We start from the raw sequence: 24,325 nt of genomic DNA on the forward strand, positions 1-24,325 counted from the left end.
CCTTGCGATCACTTTCGTCTCCAGAGCCGTTCTCACTATCGCTGTCAGTCACTCTCTCCTTACACTTGAGGTCTATGGAGCTGCTAGGATACGGGTCCTCTGTGGAAAGAAATTTAGGCTACAGTTAGACTTGTCATTTCAATGCAACTTATCATCCAATCAAGCCAGGATGTGATGAGTGTCTGGATGCACAAAAATCAGAATCTGCTCACATTGGCATCAGATCAGAATCCTACATAGACTGGACAGAATCCAGCCACAACATGCATATAAACAATATAAAGAAATGGAGAAGGGGAGTGGGAAAAAGTTATGCAGATGGACGGATTAAAAGCCATTGTCAGTCCAAGTGTGAACACACAGTATTGTGGTCTTATGAAATCTTATAATCAGATCTCAAAAATCACATAAAAATGCTGAATATATCCATAGCCATAGTTACACTTATCATGCTGTTATGATAATGTTACTTTGTAGAAAGGAACAGTTACACTTGTTATTGGGAAAGATGCTAGAGCAGACTCCCTCCCAGGATTTTTCTGACATGGTGGTACTAGGGCACAACTGATGGCATAAAATATTACTTCAGTGGGAGAATCACAGTTTACCATTGACAGGAAATTTCACAAGCAGTTGCTGGGAATTTGCAAGGTGGGGCAATGCCACAGGAAGCAGTTTACTGACTGCAGCATTTTTCTCAAATCTAACATATGGCTTCATGGGTACAGTAGTTTTGACTTCTCACCAATGACATCGTCATCTCCTTCCTCCTCACAGATGACCATGCGCTCCTCGTCACTGGTCATGTCCTCGCTGACCCCCCGCTGGGACTGCGACAGGGGTGGGGCACGGCCCGAAAACTGACCGCCTCCATCCCCACACATCTGAAGTAATGAAGTGAAGAGATACTGTAGCAGAGATGCTTACGAAAAAAATAGAATGGTTGTATTCCAGTGCCATCTATTGTTCTTATATGCCAGATAAGTCAATGTGTCAACATAGCAAATTTTGCTATGTCGTCACATTGACTAACTGTTAAACAGTTATCACTTTCATTTTCCACGTCTCCATGTTTGGAAAAGGCAGAGTTGCCAGAAAAAACATAATCCCCATTCTCAAGTTATTGCATTAGAGAACAAACCAACCTTTTTTTAAGCATGTGATGTGTACAAAAATGGTATCAGAACATTGCCAATGTCTCCAGCAGTGATGATTTTTGCTTACAATTTGCCTAGTGATGCAGGCACTTTTGTTGCACATTGTAAAGTCAAGTTCCCAGGCCTATGAACTGTGCCCCGCCCTACCTGTGCCAACTCTGCCAGGGCCTGTGTGTTACCCCTCTCACTCCGCTCCAGGCTGTGCATGGCACTTTGAGAGAAGGCTCGGGGACGGGTAAGCTGGCCCACATGGCCCTCCCCTGTACTCCGCTCAGACACACCCACCAGACCTGGACCAACCCCCTTCAGCTCCACAGAATGGGGCTCTGTCAGAGGACAAAAAGGGGACAATTTAACTTTATAGGATTGAATAGTATAAGAGTGTTTGAGTGTGTGTGTTTACGTGTAAATGTGGGGGTGCATAATGTGAAAGTTGAGTAAAACTGACCTGTGGTCTCGGACATGCTCCTCTCTCGGATGTCTTTGCCTCCCGGGACCCCACGGCCTTCAGAGCTGGACTTTTTCCTGTCTTTGTTGCACCACTTCCAGTCTGGGTGGGCCTTGAAATGGGCCTCTTTCACCTGGGAACGGGAGAGGGGACAGGGAGAAGGAAGAAGTAGTTTGTGAAAAGGTAGTATATGGTGAAGGAGCATATGTAGACAGGCATAGAATCCAGTCTCCTATTATTTCAAACTTATACACACTGACGAAAAACAAAAGCACAATATCCAAAATCATTGTTATTAATTGTTGTGTGTTCACATGCATCTGTGTACCTGGAAGGCCAGGTCATGGTACTTCTGTTTCTCCTTAGGTCCCAGGGCGTACCACCACTCCCCCAGGATCTTGCTGACAGTCCGGTTGTCCTGGTTTGGGTGCCGCTGGTGCACCAACGCCCGATGGCGCTTACTGAAGATCATAAATGCATTCATTGGCCGCCGGATGTGGTCCTTCTCCCTCTGAGTGAGTGAGCAAGAAAGAGCGAGAGATATTAGGTTACACATTTCAGTAAAAGGGAGAGTGGGAATGTTGAGGTGCCGGTGGAGGCAGACGGTGACGGACTACCTTGCCAGGGCTGCTCTTGTCCCCGTCTTTGGGCAGCGCGCTGAGGGACTGAGTACGTCTCTTCACTGGTGATGTAGAGAGGGGCTGGTCAGGTAAGACTCCTGGGAGGAAGCTGGGAGGAGACAAATAAAAAGCAACCCTCTATTTATAATCTTTATTATGAAAATAAGATTTCATTTTGCAAGAAAAAAAACCTCACAAGGCATGTAGGCCTACACAGAAACTCTAGTCTCTCTTTTCCTCTTTAATGTTTAAAACCTGAGAAATTCTCTAGGTCTTATTGAGGATTATTTACCTAAGAACTGCCAGTCTATCAGATGTAGACACAGAGCACAAGTAGTTCATCTCCCATGAGATACATCAGCAGATTCAGCAGATAGCTCATCCATTTCAATGGCTGACAGCCTGGCCACTGCCTTTCATATAGTGATAAAGCCCAGAGATGGAATGCTTTTGTTCCCATCTGCTTTGTTCTGGCATTGAGCTGCTCTGCCCAAATTAGCGCGAGGATACAAAAAATATCACACTCACGTATGTGTGGGTACACCACACACAGAATTTATGTGAAGGATGACTTGGACTCATACATAACCTCTTTCATACACACATACAAACAACACCCCACTTAAGGGTATATATGCAATGCGTACGCTTATGTGTACACACAGCCTCTCACAGATTTACACACATTATCACCATTAACAACAACACTGCACTTACGGGTCATCCACGTCACTCTCTGTCTCACTGTCAGGCCTCTCTCTCTCTGCATCTCCCTTTTCCTTCTCTGGGGGTGGCTCGTCAGACGAGGGGGGAGGCCGGGACGGGGGACCCCTCTCCACAGTGGGAGGTACCTCCAAAGGCTCCTGTGGCAACGCTGCCACCCCCTGACACTCTGGGGGAAAAAAGCGAGGAGGTACTTGATCAGAGTGGAGCGGAGCATATATTTAAATCAAAGTAAAATAGTATAATCAAAAAATGACAAATAGAGTTAAGTGGAGATAACACATTTTCTACAGCCATTCAGTCAACCACATAAATATATTCAGTACCTGTCTTCAGACTGGCTGCTTGGGGGTGGTTGATTGGTTGCTGGCCCTCTCCTGGCTGAGAAGAAGCATCTGATTGGGTGGGTGCCAGGAAAGGAACCAATGAATGCCAGGGGAACACTGGAACTGACCGGGGCTCCACATTGGTCCACACTGCAGAGGAAGACAGTACATTTTATTATCAACAGCCAGTGCTATCTAATGCCCATTACTTCATTATATGATGCTCTATCCAGAAATCAGATCAGAAGAACCAGGCCTTCCTCTTACATCCAGATAATCAAGATGCTATTTCCTTATTTAGGGAATGAAAGCTCCAAGTACGACCCTCCCAACAGAAACACAGTTCTACTCCAACTCTAATCACTCTTGAAAGATAGTCTACCTTACAATGTTACAATATACTCTTGTCTATTAGGGTGGAGAATATATACAACTAAGACAGTGGTTCTCAATCCTGGTCCTCAGGAGCCAGAGCCCTGCTAATTTTCTATTTTACCTGGTAATTGATTATGCTCACCTGGTGTCCCAGGTCTCATTTAGCCCTTGATTACACCAGGTGAATGTAATTAAATTCATAGTATTCCCATGATGTCACATGCATTTCCTACCAATATGGTGCCTTACAATATAGACAGTTCATTGGCTGTGGCTGTCGTTTGATTATAACCACCTGTTAATTTATTACAATCACCTGTTATTTTCCTACCAAGATGGCCGTGTGATGATGTAACAGAATACAATGAATACCAGGTAGAGTAGAAAACCAGCAGGACTCTGGGTCCTGAGAACCAGGTTTGAGAACCACTGTACTAAGATAAGACCACTATTTAGATTTAGGGTCCTCAGGAGCCAGAGCCCTGCTGGTTTTCATTCTAGCCATCTAATCAGGGACTGATTTACACCTGGGAAGCCAGGTGAATGCAATTAACTACCTGGTGAGACAGAAAACAGCAGTACTTCGGCCCCGGGGACCAGGATTGAGCGCCACTGGGTTAGGGGATATCACTACTGCCACACCACAACACCTATAGCCACTTTATTGATTAAATCACTCAATCAACAGCAGCTGCACAAAAGACCATTTGCTCCCCATAACAGGCTGGATGGAGAACGGAAGCTGGCATTGTCAGAACTTTGAATGAGTAAGGGGCTACACAACCCATATTATGTTTATTTGGTTTTCCAAACAGGTTAATATAAATTTACATTACTGAAAGTTTTCATAACAATAAGGCTGGACTCCCCCCTCCCATTTAAAGTAAATTAAACAACCTTCCCTTTTTTTATGTAAGTGTTCAAAAATCAGTTCTACCAGTATATTAATTTAAGACTGTAGGCCTGCATTATGCTACAACTGAACTAAACATTAGAAATTATGAGAAGTTATTTACAGTTGATCAGGTGCTGCAAAAACGATAGTGCAATCTCATACAAACAGTAAAGTAACTGACATGGACTGACCAAACATGCTTAATCCTTGGCGGAGATATTGAGGATTCTCTGATGAAAACATGGTTGAATAAAATCCTTGTTGTTTTTTCCTAAAACAATGATTATGTCCTTTTTAAAATATATTTTTTACAACGATTGACAGAAATCCACGTGACAAAACATCCTTAATCCAAAATCTCGATCTGATAGAGATGGCAACTCCACAGATGAAAAGACAAGTGCTCAATGGTGTCTGTATCCGTCTCTTCCCTACAGGTTGCAGTCATCATTCACAATAACCACTGCATCATCCGCGATGTTTTACGATGTGGCGTAGAGAGGTATTTTTTATTCCAATGTGAGTATAAAGATATCTGTCGGTCAAGTAGAGTCCATCTATCCTCATCGCAGAATGCCGCAATCTGATAACGCGCACTGAACAATCAAACATCCGTGGACAAAATGTACTACAACGGATTATAACAAAATCTGAAACTTAATTTATATTTGTAAAAAATGCAACAGCGTATAGACGACCCATCGAAAGGAAGATGATGATCAGAGGCAAGGTTCTCCTCCCTTTGGTCTAATTACCCCCGATGCCCCCGCTCCCTCTGTTTGTTTACATTACTACAGCAGTCTGGTGCTGAAAGGGTTAACAAGGCCTTGAGCTCATCCACGGCCTGGATTAAAACACCCGTCCGGGAACTACGCAGTCTTTCTGGGTCATGTCAAACCTTGCTCTACACTACAATACAGCTGTGGTTAGGTGGAGTCGGCAACTATTAAGAAGCCTAGGAAGCCCCGAGTCCGATAGCGAAAGGGCTACTGCAAGCGGGCCACCGTATCGATCAGGCTAACCAGCATTGCAACAAGCAAATTGGGGCTATCATAAAGTACTTCTAACTTGGAAAGCGGTGTGGTGACTTTGCATACTATCCGAATGTACACTATTTACTAAAACACTGACGTTTATCATTGCTGGTTCACATAACAAATTGCAGAGTTGCTAATTTAGCCGCCTCTTGCAACAACTGGAGCCTCAAGTGCACCGCTCCAAATTAGACCAACCCCTCGGGAACGCCCCTGGTCGTGCACCCGCCGCACAGAAAGAGGCAAAAGAAACGCAATTGTTCTCATGTCTCAACACAAAGGCGTATTCACACGTATTGGCTGCTAAAATAATTCTGCAAGAACAGTTTGCCATATCAGAGCGTAAACCAAATAAAGTCAACTTGGTTTTCAATCTCTTAACCCCCAAATTGTAATAAACACCTGTCTTAAGATGGCAATTTAGTTAACACCTGCCAACATCCAACATAACCAACTAAAGGAAAGCATTGAGCTTAAGTGTATTCCTATTTACTACGCAGTAAAGTCAAAAAGCAGATGTTGTTGGCTATAAATCTGGTGCATTCATCCATCACCCATCTCTTACTAGCCCGCTATCCATCAGTTTAATTGTAAAGAGATAATTACGTACGCTATCGTCCCGTCTAGTGGCTAGCTGATCTTTTAAGCACTCGCTAACTTACCAGCTCCTATCCTACCTGGCCAATTTAGCCCCAACCTGACGTTAGCTAGCTACTGATGGACTACAATACAGCGCAGCAGCCAGCAATAACGCGACAACGATGAGGACTCCCGACTCCAGTCAGTGAAGAGAAAGGGGATGATCACAGTTGGCTTTGTATGTTCCTCTCTGTTCCTCAGTCGAGCTCTAAAGGCAGCAAACGAGTGGCCAGTTGGAGATGTTCAAACACAGGACTCGGACCGGAGAGCTTTAAACAAAATATACAGTAGGTTACAGCCGTTGGTGAGGTCCGTCTGCAGCAGGTTAGCTAGCCACTTCGTGCGGACGTCCCCCCGACAACGGCGCGCACACCGTCCAGTTCGGTTAATACTCGTAGTTGATGTTACGAGTCTTGTTTTGGTGTAGAAAAGTCCTCGTATCACATCTTCTCAGCACCCAGCCCGAGTTTACTCCCTTGTTTTTTTTTTCTCGCTCTCTCTCGCAAGCCTTGGCCCTTTCTTTCTCTTTCCCTCCCTCTTCCTCTTGTTGTAAACTAGGCTGTTTGCCCCCCCCCCTCCTTCCCCCCTCCTCTGCCTGTCAACCTCGCCCAACCGTGTCCCGCCCCTTTCAGTGGATTTACACTCCGGCATTGGCTAAAGCAACCACCTGTCATCCGACCGCCACGAACCCTGATTGGTTAGAGTGTGCACTGGAATGCCAGTCATATGCAAATTTCACACAGCTTTACGGCGGCTGATCGCACCAAAGAAATGGAGTTCATCCTGAATATACAATACCAATAATAAAACGGACCATGGCGTTCTACTGACTCCGCATATAAATTCTGACTGATGTTCAATTAATGGCCTCAAAGTATGCAATTGCAAGTTCCTAAAGTAAACCCACCCTAGACCAATATCATTGGTATACGGTTCGTAGTAAACCTGGACTGATTAGTGAAAGCACGAATCAAACGCCGACACTCAGATGTAGGCCAACCAATGGCTTAACACAAGTAGGACAAGATCCCGCCCCCCTACAAATGCCAAGTTCCAGATTCAGGTTCAGTACCCATAAAGACCATCAAATGCGGGGATGGCGCTCGTAAGCTACCTTGTGGCCACACTATTGACAACGTTGAGGATTTGAGTCATTTCCCCTGTGCAATCTGATAGAATACTGTACCAAATAGGAGGATGTTGATGGGGACCATGGGGTCATGACGTCAACGAACATCCTCACCTCTTATTTCCGTCTGAGTAAGCAGGGTAATTCTGCCATTTAGTTTAGTTTAATTCAGTCATTTATGTTTTTTAGGAAGATCTGAATGGATATGCTAGCTGCTGGCCATGTTACAAGTCAGCAGTACATGCTTGTATGTGGAAAGGATTGTAAACTCTTCCCCTTTGGTGACGCTGTACCTTTTGCTTTTAGGAACACAGCCACCAGTGGGGAGGCAAGTGATGTAATTTTCCACCATAAAAAGCCCTTTCAATCCCCGAACAGTTTTCCATCTCTCCATCATGCAAATTTGCCTCCTCCAGACAGAATTTTAAATGTTCTGATGCAACACTCACACACACAGAGAGAGAGAGAGAGAGAGAGAAGAGAATTGAAACCAGGAGAGGAGGGGTGGTTTGAAAGAGAGGGAAAATGGGTGGAACGGGATAAGAGTGGAGAGGACCAGAGGGTAAAAATAGACTGAGAGTCATTTTCTGCAGGAGAGAGAGGGAGGGAGGGACGGCGGAGAGGAGGGTAGAGAGAAAACAACTTGTGAAAACAGAACTTCTCTTAAGGGAGGAAGGGTGTGGGGGGCCAGAGATGGGGGAGACAGATCACAAAGGCACGGCAAGGGGAACACCTACACACACAGATACCTGAAATAGTTGCGTTGTAACACGACTCTATGCAGACATAAAGAGGAATTGTGTTTAATGGTCTCAGCGTACTGTATGAATCAAGAAGTCAAGCTGCTCAGCTCATCTGTCAATCACGCACACACAATACTGGGAGGGACTTAATTGCCACTAACAGCCAGTCAGCTCATAAGGAGCTTGGGAACTGACCAATAAGGTCGTGAGAGCCACTGGCAGATGCTGTCTTCTGTAGTAAAAAACTTAACCCTCTCAAGCCTTGGTTACACATTTCTATTAAAATCAAACAAGTCAGCACTCTGGCTTTGGATGTGTCTGTAACTATACAAGAATGCAATGGAGGGAAAAGGGAAATCATCTTGTAACATCTTAAACAGTTATTAAATGAGCTTCTTTTTTTAACGTGCCTAAGCTCCCATTCAATCTGCCTGTACTGTTTTTCCCCACAGTGTGTTGGCATCAAGGATCTTGTGTCATGCAGATATGGGGTGACCATGCCTCTTTAAGTCTGGGGTGTTACAGAAAGAGTTAAATTAATAGGAATTAGCACCGAAGAAGAGAGGGGGAGAGAGAGAGAGAGAGAGAGAGTAAGAGATTAAGGCTTATCAACTGCCCTGAGCTCTCAAACAAGTCAATCCGGTAAACAGAGTCACGGGGAGGGAGGCGGAAAGGCTGGCTGACGGAGTGAGTGACAGGAAAAGAGGGTGAAAGAGAGGCAGGGGTGGAGATGAGGGATTACTGTGATTGCTCAGAGGTTACAACCCTGGGTAAACAGCGCAAGCCCCAGATAATGAACTATAACATCCAACCAATTATTCAGAGCAGCGTAACGAGTTTTACTTTCAGTCTGGTTTGAATAAGCCCACATTGATTCACTACAAACTGCTGCCAATGTCGGATTATTAATGTGAAAGTATGTCATGTTTTTGGCCATCTTGTAGACGGTTTCAAATGTCAAACAGCCAGAGACAGAGTAAGAGAGAGGGGAAAAAACGTGAGAGATCCCCCCTCAGCTAAGCTTAACTATCTCTCCCTGCTGCCTGGGATTGGCAGTGTGCTATCTGTGTAGGTGTTTAGCGGGTTTCATTGGCTGTCTGCACTTACATACATCATGTTTGTAATGTGCGTATGTATGCATGTGTCTGCCCCCACCACACACACACATCTGTCAACAACCACATGCCCCCACTAGAGAAACTTTTCTTCCCCCTTCCCCTTTACCCAAGCTGGCACTATAGGCGGAGTACAGCCCTCTCTCACCCTCCCATCCCATCTCTCTCATCCTTTAATTCATCTTCCACCCCTGTGCTCTGTGTCTCTCCCTCCCACAACCCACCATTTGCTCCGTCCAATTATAACTCGATCCACCAAATCTTTGCAGTTACCATGGCAACAGCCATGTTGGGCACAGGTCCCCGTGTCGCTTGTGGCTCCCGGTCTACCAGTGACCATCACCAACTACTGCATCAAACTGAACTTGCGCAACAATTCAAAGAGAAATATTTTGACAAATCAATGGCTGATGGACACCCAGAAAAATAATTGTGTGGGACCCAAAGAGCAGATTTTCAACACACTGGACCATTAATGTCAGAAAACTGTCAAAAAACGTCCCCTAATTCCTTCCTTAATGCTTTCCTTTTGTGTTGCAGAAGGAAGACCTTGGGACATCTCTGCATCAGTGAATTTTGAGAAGAAAGCAGCAGAGGTTGCAGTGAACTCGGTAGAACTCACAACCCACAAAACTATTCAAACGCTTGACTTTAAATACACACATCACACCATTTTCCTGAACCTACTCTGTGGCTACAGATGCAGGGTCAGCGTTCTCTCCCCAACCACGAATGAGGAGAATCTACGTAACACCAACTTCAGACCAGTGTTCGGAGATCCAGCTCCTCCTATCCACTGCGTGATGGAACTTGTAATGTATGTGTCTGGCCATCTGGGGGCACTACTAGCCTGCAGATAAATGGCCAACAGACTGGCAGCACCAGACAGCCAGTGAAAAGACTCTGGAAGAGGAGAAGCAAGGAAAAGAGAGGAGGAGGAGGAGGAGGAGGAGGAGGAGGCGGCGAGTGGGATGAAGGAAAGAAGAGAAATTCCTAAGAAAATTTAAAAACTCTGCTCAAATTGTACTTTAGAATGTGAGGAACACAAAAAAGCAGGAAAACTGCGATCTCCTATGAGCAATGAATGGAAGTTATGTTTCCAACCCTCAACTGAAATCCTGAAGAAAAATCAGATCCCTGTACTAACTTTGTGTGCATGCAGTCTAAGCCTTGGAGTCACCTCACACTCAGGAGTCCCAATGCACCAGTGCATTTTGAGAATTTCCCCAAAGTGTGCTTTTCCAAATGTGAAATAGGATTATCGTTGCACATGACTTTTGTGATAAGTGTTGAGTGCTTCACATGTGCTTCGGTGCCACTGTAGATGGCTGTGTGATCCAGATGTGGTTGTTGCCATGGCCAGGGAGGATGTGCAGGGCTTTAAGCGTTACGTAAAGGAGGGGTGGGGGGGGAGCGGGGATGTTATTCCCGGGTATCCGTATCCGGGTAGACCAGGATGAAGAGAGCGAAGTGGAGAGGAGGGGAGGCAAAGCCACTGCAATGCGATGGAGCGAAGGGTTAACATGAACGCGTCATAGTTTTCAGAAAAATCAAAAATGAGATGGAGGAAGGCGGGAGGACAGAGGAAAAGATGCATCTCCGAGTGCAAAACAACACTGCGAAAAAAGTGTGTTCACGTGTAATTAAGGGAGTGTGATGTGTTTCCTCGGTGTTGCACAAACTATGTGTGTGTGAGAAAATGCTTAACTGCATTATATTATATATCATATATTGCAATTTTTATTTAAATTATTTAGAATTGTGGAATATTGGCATATCTGTAATATTGAAACATTTAATTTAGAATGTCCACTGTTGTTGAAAATAGTCAACATGTTGATTTAAAAAAAAAAAGTGCAGTAAAAGAATTTTGTGCAAATTATCGAGATTAATAATTGTGATCACAGCCATAATCATGCAGCACAAGTATGTGAGATGCAGAGCCTTATAGGTGGGCTGGGTGAGAACGACTAACTCCCCTTTCTAACTATCCAAATTTGCCTGTATGGGCACACAGAGAAAGCTGGTGTTCCCATGTGAAACCAGGCCTTTTCGATGGCCCCAGAGAACAAATAGAAACCACTCATTACAGAACTGCACAGCAAAAAACCTCATCTGGGTGTCCTATGTAAAGGACACCACACACACCTTCCTCGCTTACTTCCAAACTGGAGTCAAGGAAGTTTGCCCCCTGATAATGCTGCACTCCCTGTAAACGTAAAAAAAAAAAGCAAATGCTTGAGGAAAACTGTACAACAATTTCCATCTAAATGCTGCAATATAAATTGTCCGTTTTACAAAGAGTCTATTGTGTGGAAATGCAGGTGACATGATTTTTAGTTATTTACTTCACGCTGGTGGCTGTGGTAAATACGACGGTGTAATGAATATCTGACCTGGAACACTTCACACAGTCAACCTTTAATTAATTTAGAGGAAAACATCTGATTTTCCTGAATCATTTCTGTTGACTAAAATGCCCCAGATGGAATAAAAGAGGAAGCAACGATAGTGTGTTTGTGTGTGTATGTGTGTGTGTGTGTGTGTGTGTGTGTGTGTGTGGCACGTGTGCTTGTCACTTTCCACACAGAGAGGAGGAACTTCATGGCAGTACGCTCACATGTGTTTACACACTCTCACACACACACACACACACACACACACACTCAGGGGCTGCAATTTCTATTTGTGAATATTCTGTGTTATGCACAGGCTACATCAGTGTGATGTTTGCTTTGTTGCCATGGCAACAGACGTTTGGCGCTCACACATCATATCCGGTGCTCAATGATTGACGCTTGGTTACTCTCTCTCATACACACACACTGCATGCAACGCACACGTGACAACATAAAAATGGTCTCATCCTTCACCTTGTCGCTAACACTTAGTTTTCTGCCCATTCCTTCGACGCTTCTATTTTACAGGAAGTTATGGGTAGACTAAGATGACATTGACCTTCTTGCTCACTCATTAGTGTGTCCCAGGTGGGAGGGCACACACACACACACACACACACACACACACACACACACACACACACACACACACAAAACACATACACAGCATTGTCTTAAAAGTGTGTGTCAATGTCACTAGGGGAACTTTATGGAGCCAGGGGATTACTGCAATCTTTCTGAGTGAAGTAAAAAAAACACCAGAATATCAGTGTGTATGTTTATGCTTACTGTATACATAGACAATAGGGGGGAGTGGTGAAAACCACAGAGAGAGCTCACCACAACTCTTTATTTCTAAGTTAATTCTAATTTAACTCAACTGACTCCCTTCTTTTTCCATATCATAGTCTCAGTCTGTCTCTTTCTCTTCCAGCTATACATAAATTTTGCAGCTTCACTGTACTATCTACTAGGTTTAGAATGATATATCCATTTGCTGAAATTTTGACCGATATTGGCCTTTTATTAAATATCAGATATTGGCCAGTCATGTTGTCCAGTGCCGATAGGATGGAGGTTCCTCCCTGACCACAGTTACATAACCAGCAATACAATATTATTTACTTTGCACATTTTATCTATTCATTTAATTGTTCAATAATGTTTTTGTTGTAAATTAATGAGTTGAACCATTGAATAGGTGCAGTGGGTCACCCTGCTTTAAGGAGCTGCTAACTCACCTAAAAAGCTGCATATTGAAGCACATTGTATTTGCCTTGTGTATGAAATGTGCTATATAAATAAAGTTTACCTTGCCTTTGCCTAAAAGAATTTCAATGGAGAGTTTTAGTGTCACATGATGGTCTAAATGCTGTTTCAGTTTCGGTATCCTGATACTCAGAACTAAGGCTGGGCAATAATTCAATATTATATCTTTTATCGTCTTTCAGTGCAATCATATTGTTATGACATGATGATACTGTGATATTGTGATACACAATTCTGTTGTCTCAATTGATAACAAGCAAATTATTTAAAAACGGACAAAATGAGGTATGAAACCACACACCACCACCAACCACCACAATCACACTTAACATTACCATGCAGTTCAATGCAATGATCATCAATTTGATTAACGTGATTTCGCATACATAAGCCATATCATGATATATACTGACATAGAAAAAAACATTGTATGATTATTGTGATATTGATTTCAACAACATCGCCCTGCCCTACTGGACCCTACTACCTACCAACACACACTCACCAATACATATGTGAAATATGCAAACATACGTCAAGATCGGGAATTGTCAGCACTATTTCTGCGGGGTTTCTGAGGGTTTAGGGTACCCATTCCTTTTTTTTTTTTTTGCTAAACAATTCCCAATGACTCCAAACAATTAATGTTAAACAGAAATTGTTAGTATACTTTTATAATATACACAGATTCTGACACAAACAATTTTGAGATGGTGTGACAAGCACTGAATTAAATAATCTTACAAACATTAGGAAATTAGCAATTTAAGTTTGCTCATATTTCACTAGCTGATAAGAAGATTCAAAGACAAACTTGCGTGCATGCACACACCCCACACAGTTTCCTGCTTTCCCTCTATGACACACTCCCCCACAAGTATTCGCAAAAGCTCACACACACTTTCTAACTCTACAGAAACTACAGAAAACACCCACATGTGCTCTTCACTCAAAGATCTTCAAAATAGATGCACACACACACATACACACACACACACACACACACACACACGCAAGCATGCATGCACTCACACAAAGAGACGCTATTCATTCATTCAGCGTCCTTTCAGCTGCAAAAAAGGGGATTTGAGAAGGGACCGTACGCTCAAAATGACAGCTCTCCCCTCCCTGTCCATTTCTCTGTCTTACTCATGAACGTCCGCACGGCATTAAGTACAGACACTCTGAGGGCAAAAGGCCCGGCTAAAGTGAACTATAACTAATAATTTGTGTCCATATGCAACAGAATTGAGAAATGGGCTCTAATTTTCAGCAGGGCATGAATCACGCTCACACACACACATACACACACACACACACACACACACTGTAGTACAGCATATTCCCACACAGGAGCTTGACAACGAAATTGTTCTTCACACACCCACACAATATTCTGGCACTTCAACGTATAGGACCAGGCCTATAGCCTACACACACACACACACACATTTAGAATGAACTCACCACGCTCTTACTAGCCAAGAACTCTGCCCACACCTTCTTTCACTATAACATTACGTGAGTCACTAATAAACAAACAAACAAACACACACACACACACACATACACGCAGCATGAGTCAGCGGAAATATTTCGTAGTGTGTGAGGGGATAATAGTTGCTAAGGTCAGGGAGTCAAATCCAACCCTAAACACACACGCACACACACCAAGAGAGACAGCGTGTTGGTGCGATTCGTCTTGCCGAACAATCTTCCAGAAAACAAACAACGAAAAGATTTCTCCAAAATCCACTATTGAAATGTCGTCTTTTCTTCTTTCTACATCTTCATTCATCCACCCTCTCATCCTCTCTGAGGCATTCCTCATTCTCTTTCTGATCTAAACCCTATTTCTCTCTCTCTCAAACACACACAAACACACACACACACACACACACACACACACAGTATGAGTTGGTGGAAACAGTCCATAACTGGCCTACATACATCTAGCCCACGTTCCATAACCACTCTCGCTTTCTCCTTAAAATGTTAATTTCTTGGGAAGCGCTGATTCAAGGCAGAATACAGCTAGTCTCTGACAACAGAGTTATTCTTCCTCAGTCCTCCAGTATTTGCTTTTCTTCAGATTGTTTTTTTTTTTTTTTTCTTATCTAAGTTCCCCATTCCTTTCTATTATAAATCCATTCTGTTGTGCTGGGTCTTGTCTATATAGGTATGATTGTTACCACTCAACCACAAAGTTTCTGTCCATAATGACTCAGAACATCAGAGAGACTCTCCAATATCGACTAAATTAATCCCCTATAACGTATAGCCTAATCCCTATCGAAAACACAAACACACCAAAGCATGCATGCTCGTGCATACATTTTTCTCTCTTGCTCTCTCTCTCACACACACACACGCAAATAACTTTGCAACCAGCTAGAGCGTCCCGTTCCCATTTGTGAATAAAATCTCCACCTACTACAGTTTAATTATTACTTTGGTAATTTTGGCTTTTTTTTTTGGTAATTTTGTTATTCTAATAACAGTGTTCAGATCTTAAATATGCCACATAAAGGAACCCTTTACGAAATCACCAAATAAACCAAGCTCCCTCTCCCCCACTTTGAGGTTTGGAGCGGACAGATTTGTCTAGTGTCATCGAGTGCCAAGTAGTGAATTCAGGAGAAGTCATCAACAGAGATCCCAAAGAGCCCAACTCTGAATTGACCTGGTGAATCACAGGTCCCAGTTCAAGGGCTTACGCGGGCCACGTGACCCAGCTTTAGCACGCTAGGTTAGCGTTACATTACCCGCAGACAGGAGGCCGGTGGACAGACGAGTAGCGGAGGCCATATGGGACAACAGCATGCTTGCTATCAGGAGCTTCTTCTTCTATTAGGCATCGCCACACACAGGTCGTGGCATGCTCATGTGAGTCTAACCTCTTATTAGACTGTGGGACTGCTCTCAGACATAAATGATTTTCCTCATGTTTTCCCAATTATGTCACAAATTATTTATTTTTAAATTCAGACAGCTTATCCTTAATTTATTTTGTGCAATTTTATACATTATCCAAGCTCAGGACTTCAACAGTCTGCTGATTGAATGACTGTTCACCTGAATTAGTTTTATTTAATGAATGAAATACAATACAGTGTACTTCTGGTTGGCTGTAATAAAATAATTATACAAATTATATAGCGAGAAATAAATCACTGAGAAAATAAAATACCTTAACTTTTAAAGTCAATAAGGCCCTTTCAATTTACTTTTTAAACATTTTACAGGGATATGTCATTTTACAATTAAGGCTCACTCTGTTTCTGTGTGTGTGTGTGTATGTGTGTGTGTGTGTGTGTGTGTGTGTGTGTGTGTGTGTGTGTGTGTACAAAATAAAAAGAGATACTGGGAAAGCTAAGCTCAGACGCAAGTTGGCCAGTGCTCTCATTATTTTGATTTTTAACACTTATGCCACTTATTGTACCTTTAACTGCATTGATACTAATAAACACAATTTTTCATCTTTCTCTCATGCGTTACCATTCACTAGACGTAGCTGCACTATCATTTCATTTTCTGTGTAGTCTTTGAGAATGTATTAATCTGCTTCAATTTTTGAGAAAAAGAATGCTTGCCAGGATACTGTAAAAATAACCTGCTAGTTCAAGGCCAGTGACCAGAACTTCCTCAATCCCTGCTGAGTCGATGTAACACACTACCGAGTCACACAGCTAATAAAAAAAAAATCTCCTTTAAAAAGATAATATCTTTAAGACAATCCTAATGATAATTAAGTTTAGCCATAGATATATGGACTATTTATATTTTAATTCTAACAACAAACTAGAAGTCATTAATTTAGCCATAGAAAAAAACATTTCCAGAGGGCCCCTAACCTTTTATGCCCTGCTACTGAAGGGTCGTAACTAATTCCTTCCCCTGAGGTCTTCATGTTCCAAAAATGGGGTTTTGGTGGAAATGGAAAACATGAGAATAGCCTCTCATTAAACCTACTTCAGTTTGTGCAGAGCTGCAATTTGATAAGACATATAAGAATATGCTTTGACTTGAGAGTGATACATCAATAAAAAAGAAAAGAAAGTCCTTTAAAAAAAAGTCCACTTTCTTGGATTCTTGCATTATTGTTTTTTCTTTGGAATAGCTGCTGAACATAGTTATCATTTGATTTCACTATTTCGGAACGCACACAGACTACACCATGCAATATGCTTATTCCACATATCTACTGTCCTCTGCTGTCTTTGTAATAATTGCAGCCTTTTTCACAAATTGACAACATTGCAATTAATTTGCCCAAAATTTCCATATTCTTTCATAATCACTGACCTCACAGACAACTACACACCCACATACACAGCGATTCTCACCTGTGCCAGGGCGTCCCATGATGATGTCCTTGCGTGGTGCAGGGTGTAAGCTTTCAGCCGGCAGGATCAGGGGGAGCAGGGCGGTGGGAGAAGGGTGACAGGGAACTGGCTGCTGGACTTCACCCCCAAACCCTGTCCCCCTGTCCCCCTCTCGTTCCCCAGGGCTTGCTGTACTGCAGGGGGTGGGAGCTGTAACTGTTGTGCTGACGGTAACCGACAGGGTCTGTAGGGGGTTGGCAGGGGTGCCGGCGGTGGGCAGGGAGGATGGGGTCGGGGACACCAGCACCAGAGTTGGAGCAGGGCTCCGGAGGAGGACGGTGCCGTTGGTTACTGTGGCTGCAGCAGCATTGATGGGGACGGGAACCTGGAGGCCAGAAATTGGCTGAGGGGTGAGGGGGGTGAGGCTGGGGCTGGGGTTATTTGTCCCTCCCCCGTTTCCTCCTCCTCTTCCCAGGGGACATTCAGTAAACTTTGCCAGTGGGACTTCGGGGTTCCTCACAATGACAGGGGAGTCCCGCAAGGCCTGCTGGGATACAGGGACCACACGACGAGGCCCTCCATCGGGAGTGAGAGAAGGGGGAGTCGGGGACACAAGCAGAGGAGGAGGGGAGGTGGCAGTGGAGGACGGGGGCCTACTGGAGGAGGGGGTAGTCACCCCTCTGGGACGGGAGAAGGTGGGAGTGTGTGTGCGGGAATGTGAGGCTGGCGTCTGGGGGGATAGCACCCTGAAGGAGTTGTTGAGGTCCCCCTGCTCCAGCTCTGTCTTAGGTGTGTAGTCGTGGTGGTGTGAGGGAGGGGGAGGGGGAGGAGGCGCGTCTGGCTTTCGTTTGCTGGGGCTCATGGGGACTGTAAACGTCAGGTTGGTGTGGAAGGAGGGCTGGATGCCTGAAGTGTGTCTCTCCCTCTCTCCTCCCCCACCTGGGGTTGTTGCCTTGCTGCCCCCTCCCCCTCCGCCCCCCGTCCCACTGGGCTGCCTGTGCCTCCGATGCGGGAGGACCGGAGAGGCGGTGATGGGGGAGAAGTTGGCTGGCCGGAATCCGAACAGCGGGGAGGGTGAGGGAGAGGGGGCAGGGGAGAAGGGCGACTGGTTAGAGATAGGAGAAAAGGAGGGGGTGCCAGAGCGAGAGCTCCCTAATGACACCAGCATGGTGGCGGCCTCGCACTCGTCGAAGTCGAAGCGCGATGACAGGTCGTGGGGGAGGAGGGAGGGGAGGACCAGGCGGGGTCTGGAGTCTCCTCTGCTGCTGGCCTCGCTGCTCTCTCTCGATGTGTCGTCCCAGTCGAACTCACTACTCGCTCTCCCGCGCAGGTCAGAGGGAGTGACTGTCCCTGAGCTACTCCCTCCTCCCCTCTCTCCCCCCGCTGCCTCCATCTCTTTGGTCCTCATGGACAGGTGTCTGGAACAGTATCCTCGACGCTGAGACTCCTTCATGCAGCCCTCCCTGGAGCACAGCCTCCTCCACTGCTTACCGTTGAACTTCTTACGGATCCCGTTAGGGGTGCACACCACATCTCCCTTCTTGTACTTCTGCTGGGCCAGTGAGAGGGGGGTCCGGGAGCGAGAGGAGGAGGTAGAGGAGGACCCCCCTCCAGAAGTGGGAGTGGGGGTCTGGGTGGGAGTGGTCTTGGATGGAGGTAGGTTTGGGGGGGCAATGTTCATCTCGGGCCCCAGTAAGGCAGGGGAAGGGGGTGGCTGGGGACTGGCTAGGGTAGAGAGGTGTGGAGGTCCCAGGCCCCGCACCAAAGAGAGGTGGGGGGAGGAGGGAGGGTAGCCAGCGGACTTGGAGAGGATGTGTCTGTGCTGGGGCATCCCGGCACTTGGCTTGGGACCACCGGAGAGGCCCATGTTGAAGTGAGACACCTCCATGTCTTCCTCTGGGGTGTTTGGCTGTTTCTGTCTCCCTCTTTCCCTCTCTCTGTCAGGGTAGTTATCTCCGCAGCCATGGACTGTGCTGGCCACAACACTAGAAGTGACGGTGGAGGAGTGGGGGGGTGGATGTGCGTTTCCATAGGGATGCCCCCCCATGACCCCCTGATGAGTGAAGCCATGGCCCAACCTAGCTCCCCCTCCCAGCACCCCCATTCCAATACTCAACTGGCACACCTCTCTCTCCACCTCCATCTCCTCCCTCCGCTCTCTCTCTTCCCTTTCCCTCTCCCGCTCTCTCTCCCTTGCCCTCCCTCCATCCAAATGTGGGACATCCCAAGGAGGGGTGAGCAGTCTCAGGCTCTGTCTGGACACCCACACTGCCTGGCCCTTAGCTTTCCTCCTCTCCTCCTCCCCCATCCCTCCATCCTCCAGAGTCTCTCTGTCTTCGCTCAGGAGAACCCGGTAAGGGAACGAGACAGCAGGGTGGGGGTCCACTTGAGAGACCACCCCCTCTCTGTACACCAGGGGACCCCCCTCCTCTCCTCCAAAAGGCACACACACTTGGGTTCCAACAGCCACAGGGACCGTGCCAGGCGGAGGGGCATCCAAAATGAACTCTACAGTGCTCTCATCCCCTGCTGACGATGTCATCATGGCTCCACCATGGAAGGGGTACTGAGCAAGTCCCTCCTCTCCTTGGAGCTGGACTTCAACATTGCCTCCACTCACCCTGCGCACCACCCCCGGTCTGAACAGCGGGGACAGGGGGCCCGAGTCTCTCCCCTTGCCCCCTCCCTCCCCTGCAGCCCCAGCCCCATTCTCCATGGCTGTCCTCAGCTGGCGAGCCAGGACTCTCTGGTTCTTCAGGCCCTTGGCCAGAGCTTCGACTAGCCCCTCTGACACACTGGCCTCTTTGGGGTGGGAGTTAAGGAGGGGAGCCAGGCTGTGGGAGCTCTTTTGATGGAGGCTTGGTCCTGTTGTCTCCATCACTTCCAGGTCAGCTGAGTGCTCGCTGGCTGTATCAGTGGATGAGGAGCGCACTGAGTTCGGGGCCCCCTCTGCCTCATTTTCCCCAGCTTGGGACTCTCTGTCCTGGGAAGCTGCTGTCCTGAGAGCCCCGTCCTCCATGGAGACACTGCTAAAATGGTTAGCTTCTGTAACTTTACTATCCGCAGTTAGCGCTAATGGCTGATTACCTGAGCTATTATTACTTATACTACTACTGCTATTGCTAATACTATTACTGCTAGTACTACTGTTACTACTGTTAGCGGTGCTATTAATACCACTTGTACTGTTACTATTAGCACTACTGTTGACGCTACCACTAATGCTCTTACTAATACTATTACTAATGCTGTTACTACTGGTGACATTGTTATTAGTCATATTCAAGCTATCGCTGTTTTTACGGTTATTGTAGTAACTGTTGTGTGTGAGAGCAGGGCTGGAGGTAGGGGTGGTAGTTAGGGCATTTGCATTGCTAGCAAAGTGCTCATAAGTGTATTTCTTCTTGGGGACACGGGCCTTGAAGGTGGCCGTTTTCCTACTGGAGACCGAGCCGGAGCCGGGGCTGGGGCTATGATTGGTGGCGAGGGTGGGAATGGCTGCGGAGAGTGGCGTTGGGGTAGAGGTAGGAGAGGCTATGGTATCATTGGACGGGGTACTATTTCCATTTGTCCCCACTGTCTTCCCCTCCTCTATCTTTTCTTCACCCTTCTTTCCATCCTTCTCTACTGATACCACAGGTTTCTTTAGCTCATTAGACTCCTCCCTCGTAGGTGTATTGCTATTTGTGATTGGCTCTTTATGCGAGCTGGCTGTGGTGGGCGGGGTCTGTCTGCGTGTGGAGGGAGTATTGGGGTTCGGTGGGATGTGCTGTGGGGTTTTGACGAGTGTCTCCCTCCTGACTCTGTCTTTTCTGGTATCTTTCTCTGGGGGGGCCTGAGAGCTTCCTCTCTTCCTTCCCCCCCTGCCCCTGGTCAGCGGGGGAGAACGCCCTCCGTGTTTCTTTAGCGGTCTCATCCCTTCTTCTCTGTTCACAAAGTGCTGCAGGTTGTGTGGCGCTCCTCTTTTTTGCTTCTTAGGCACTCCTTGTAATTTTTTCTTTCTTTCTCTGCCCCTTTTCTGTCCTTCTGTCCTCTCCGTATTGCAGGCTAGAAAAAAAGAGGGAGAAGTAGAAGACAGGTGGTCATTTATTATCTTCATCATCAAAAATTGCTGAGATTAGAAATGACGTCATACCTGGAAGTGTGCTACACTGCACTGGATATCACATTGGCTCAATATCTGACACACTCTTTCATTCACCCCCCATGTCTGCCTAATCCACTAGAGTGTGTGTGTATGTATGTGTGTGTGTGTGTGTGTGTGTGTGCATGTGCGTGTGTGTGTGTATATATATACTCAATACATATATGCTTCACTCCAAAATTAGTTATTCACCATTTTAAAGACTGACGGCTACTTTTATAATTGATTTTGTAAATGATTGCTGTAGGTTATTATCAATATTATGATTTTTCTTAAGACCTTTGCTTACAAAAGATAGTTATGTTTATATAGTTAGTTGAATACCAATTAGTTAGTAAATAGTAAATAAATAATTAGTTATGTTTATGATAGTTATGTTGTTTTCGAAATATTGATTGATGCCCTGGGTAATCCTGGATAAGTACATCTGAGAGTGCGGTTTAACCTCATGGTTAGCCTATTTAGAAATAAAGGATTAACAAAGACATAAATTAAAAGGAGGGAAGGAAATAAAGAAAGAAAGAAAGAAAGAAAGAAAGAAAGAAAGAAAGAAAGAGAAAGAAAGAAAGAAAGAAAGAAAGAAAGAAGCATAAGCATAAATAACCAAGGTCACTCATAACAATTGGTCTCTTATGGTACATCTGAGTCCATCTCCAGTATCCAAACCTTTGCCTTTAATGAGGCCTACATCTCCTTCATTTCAAACGCATGCCGAGACAAAAAAGCTTTCTCTTGATGTCTCTCTCTCTCTCTCTCTCTCTCTCTCTCTCTCACACACACACACACACACTTTTAGCCTTATACTACAGGTCGCCCGAGCTCCTCACTGTACTCCCTCCTGCTACTTCGACATGCGACAGGGTAGCTTTCTCACGCTATGCAGTATAGACCCCATGCTGCGCGTTCGCTTGGGATTGCAACAACACGGCTTTTATTTTGACTCCCATCAGGAGGAAAGGGCTGGCAGTGGCCAGGGTGAGGTCACCCTACAACACGAGTGAGTGAGAGAGAGAGAAAGAGAAAGAGAGGGAGAAAGAGAGAGTGAGAGACACAGAGAGAGAGAGAGGGAGGAGTATGCGGCTGTTTGGCTGTTTGTTCAAATAGGCTGTTCTTGTGTAGTCACTGGGAATTTCCACAGTCATTCTAGCGCACGCAGGCCCTCTCTCACTCTTTCTCGGCATCTCGGTCTTTCCCTGTCTTCTTTTCTCGTTCTCTCACTGACACACACTGACACTCACTGGCACGCTCAGGCACACGTTTGGCCGAAAAGACAATATAACTGGAATAATCTGCCATGGTAAGATGTGCCCAAAATGAGAGAAATTAAAAGGCTGGCACAGGATCAGGCACACTCACTGATGCAAGAGTACAGGCTAAATACAGTCACACACACACACATGCACAAACACACACACACACACACACACACACACACAGACACTCATGTGCGGTCAACAACTCACTAACATATGCAAATACCAGCATTCCCGCAAGTACACACACACACACACACGCATATATACATATACACACACACATATACACAGAATTACACGGAAACACACCCTGTTCGAGACATTGGAGAAGTTTGTCACACATGCATTAGCTGACCATTAACTGTTTGTTTGCCGTGACAAAACATAACATAAACTGGTCACACCCCACTTCCACTTCCTGCTGTACAGCATAGCATCTCTTCCTGTTCCTGTATCACTAATAAACTCCCCGAGTTATTCTCACACTCGTCACTGATGCTCCATTTTGACCTCTGCCCTCACATCCTATTCACTGTATAAACTGGCAAATACGCTATTATTATCATTATTTATATAATTCAGCTCAACCCACCAAAGGTTGTCACTGAACTTTAAATAAGGAAAAGAAAAGCAGGAGAAATATATGAAATGGAACTCCACATGCTTTACTCACACTCTTGCTCTGGTATTTTATTTTTTTCAAGATTTTCTGCAAATTCCATTTTTTGACTAGGTAGCTAGCTAGCCAAGACAGAAATGTTATGGCCGTGTACAAGTTGTCCATCACAGACAAAGCAAGGGAAAAAAGAAAGAAAAATCAGACTGCAGGAATGCACACTCTACAAGTACTAGGCCAAGCACCCATTCATTAGAGTAGACGCTGGTGCCTGGACTGGGAGTGTCGGTACTGTAGGGGGACTGTAGTGCACTGGTGAGGAGAGGAAGGAGTCAGGGCCACTGGCTGGCTGACAGACTGACTAACTGACTGACTGACTGACTGGCTAAATGACTCGCTAGGATCTGATCTCAGCTTAGAAAAATGTGTTTGGTCATGGTTATGGCCTCCCAAAATGCTCTTGGCTTTGGCTGATAAGCAAGCAGCAAGCATGTGTGTGTGTTCACATTCTGTTAGCAGTCTGAACTTTTCAAGGTACTGGACTGCACAATAGGGTACGTGCACAACTTGCAGATAATACTGACTATGTAGAATTAAATATAGACCTATTCTTTATTTTCAGGTCTGTGTATTTGGTGGATGTCAGTAGGCAGCCTACGTGCCTCGGTCTAAATCAATTTAGCATGGAACGCATCAAGAGCTTTTTTGTTTTGTTTTTTTACTCAGAAATTCATAATGAAAAACATTTAAAGAAATGTACCACAAGTAGTCATAATTTTCCCTCCATAGGAACCTACAGGGTTATGCAATTTTTGCTTGACAAACATCAGCTGAATTTAAATTGGCAGATTACTGTAAAAGCTACAGTACCTGAACTATTCTAGGTAATGCATATCTAACCTTATTAAATGTTTACCAAAAAGTAGGTCTTTGGATCTCATTGTTTGTTAGCTGAAAGCATACATGCCAAGACCTCGCATAAATCAAAATCTATAAGGTGCTGGCATTGTTTTCAGCACACAACTGGTCAATCATAAATTAGGACTGACAGTCTAAATGAAATTATTGTAAAATCATAATTGTCTCATGGCCTGAATCAAAATGAGCAGAGA

At 45.2% G+C, this 24,325-nt stretch overlaps 1 protein-coding gene across 1 annotated transcript in view; it reads right to left on the bottom strand.

The window, feature by feature from the left end:
- Nucleotides 1-24,325, bottom strand: part of cicb (capicua transcriptional repressor b) — a 36,592-nt gene that overhangs the window by 9,031 nt on the left and 3,236 nt on the right. Inside the window, exons 2-10 of the mRNA XM_071908832.2 lie at nucleotides 17,219-21,244; nucleotides 3,275-3,424; nucleotides 2,943-3,117; nucleotides 2,223-2,334; nucleotides 1,934-2,116; nucleotides 1,606-1,738; nucleotides 1,305-1,483; nucleotides 746-884; nucleotides 2-99 (exon numbers count right to left, since the gene is read on the bottom strand). Coding sequence (XP_071764933.2) covers nucleotides 2-99; nucleotides 746-884; nucleotides 1,305-1,483; nucleotides 1,606-1,738; nucleotides 1,934-2,116; nucleotides 2,223-2,334; nucleotides 2,943-3,117; nucleotides 3,275-3,424; nucleotides 17,219-21,113 — 5,064 coding nt within the window. The 5' untranslated portion in view covers nucleotides 21,114-21,244. The remainder of the gene's footprint in view (nucleotide 1; nucleotides 100-745; nucleotides 885-1,304; nucleotides 1,484-1,605; nucleotides 1,739-1,933; nucleotides 2,117-2,222; nucleotides 2,335-2,942; nucleotides 3,118-3,274; nucleotides 3,425-17,218; nucleotides 21,245-24,325) is intronic.

Source organism: Centroberyx gerrardi, chromosome 12, assembly GCF_048128805.1.
Source record: "Centroberyx gerrardi isolate f3 chromosome 12, fCenGer3.hap1.cur.20231027, whole genome shotgun sequence".
Lineage (NCBI taxonomy): Eukaryota > Metazoa > Chordata > Actinopteri > Beryciformes > Berycidae > Centroberyx > Centroberyx gerrardi.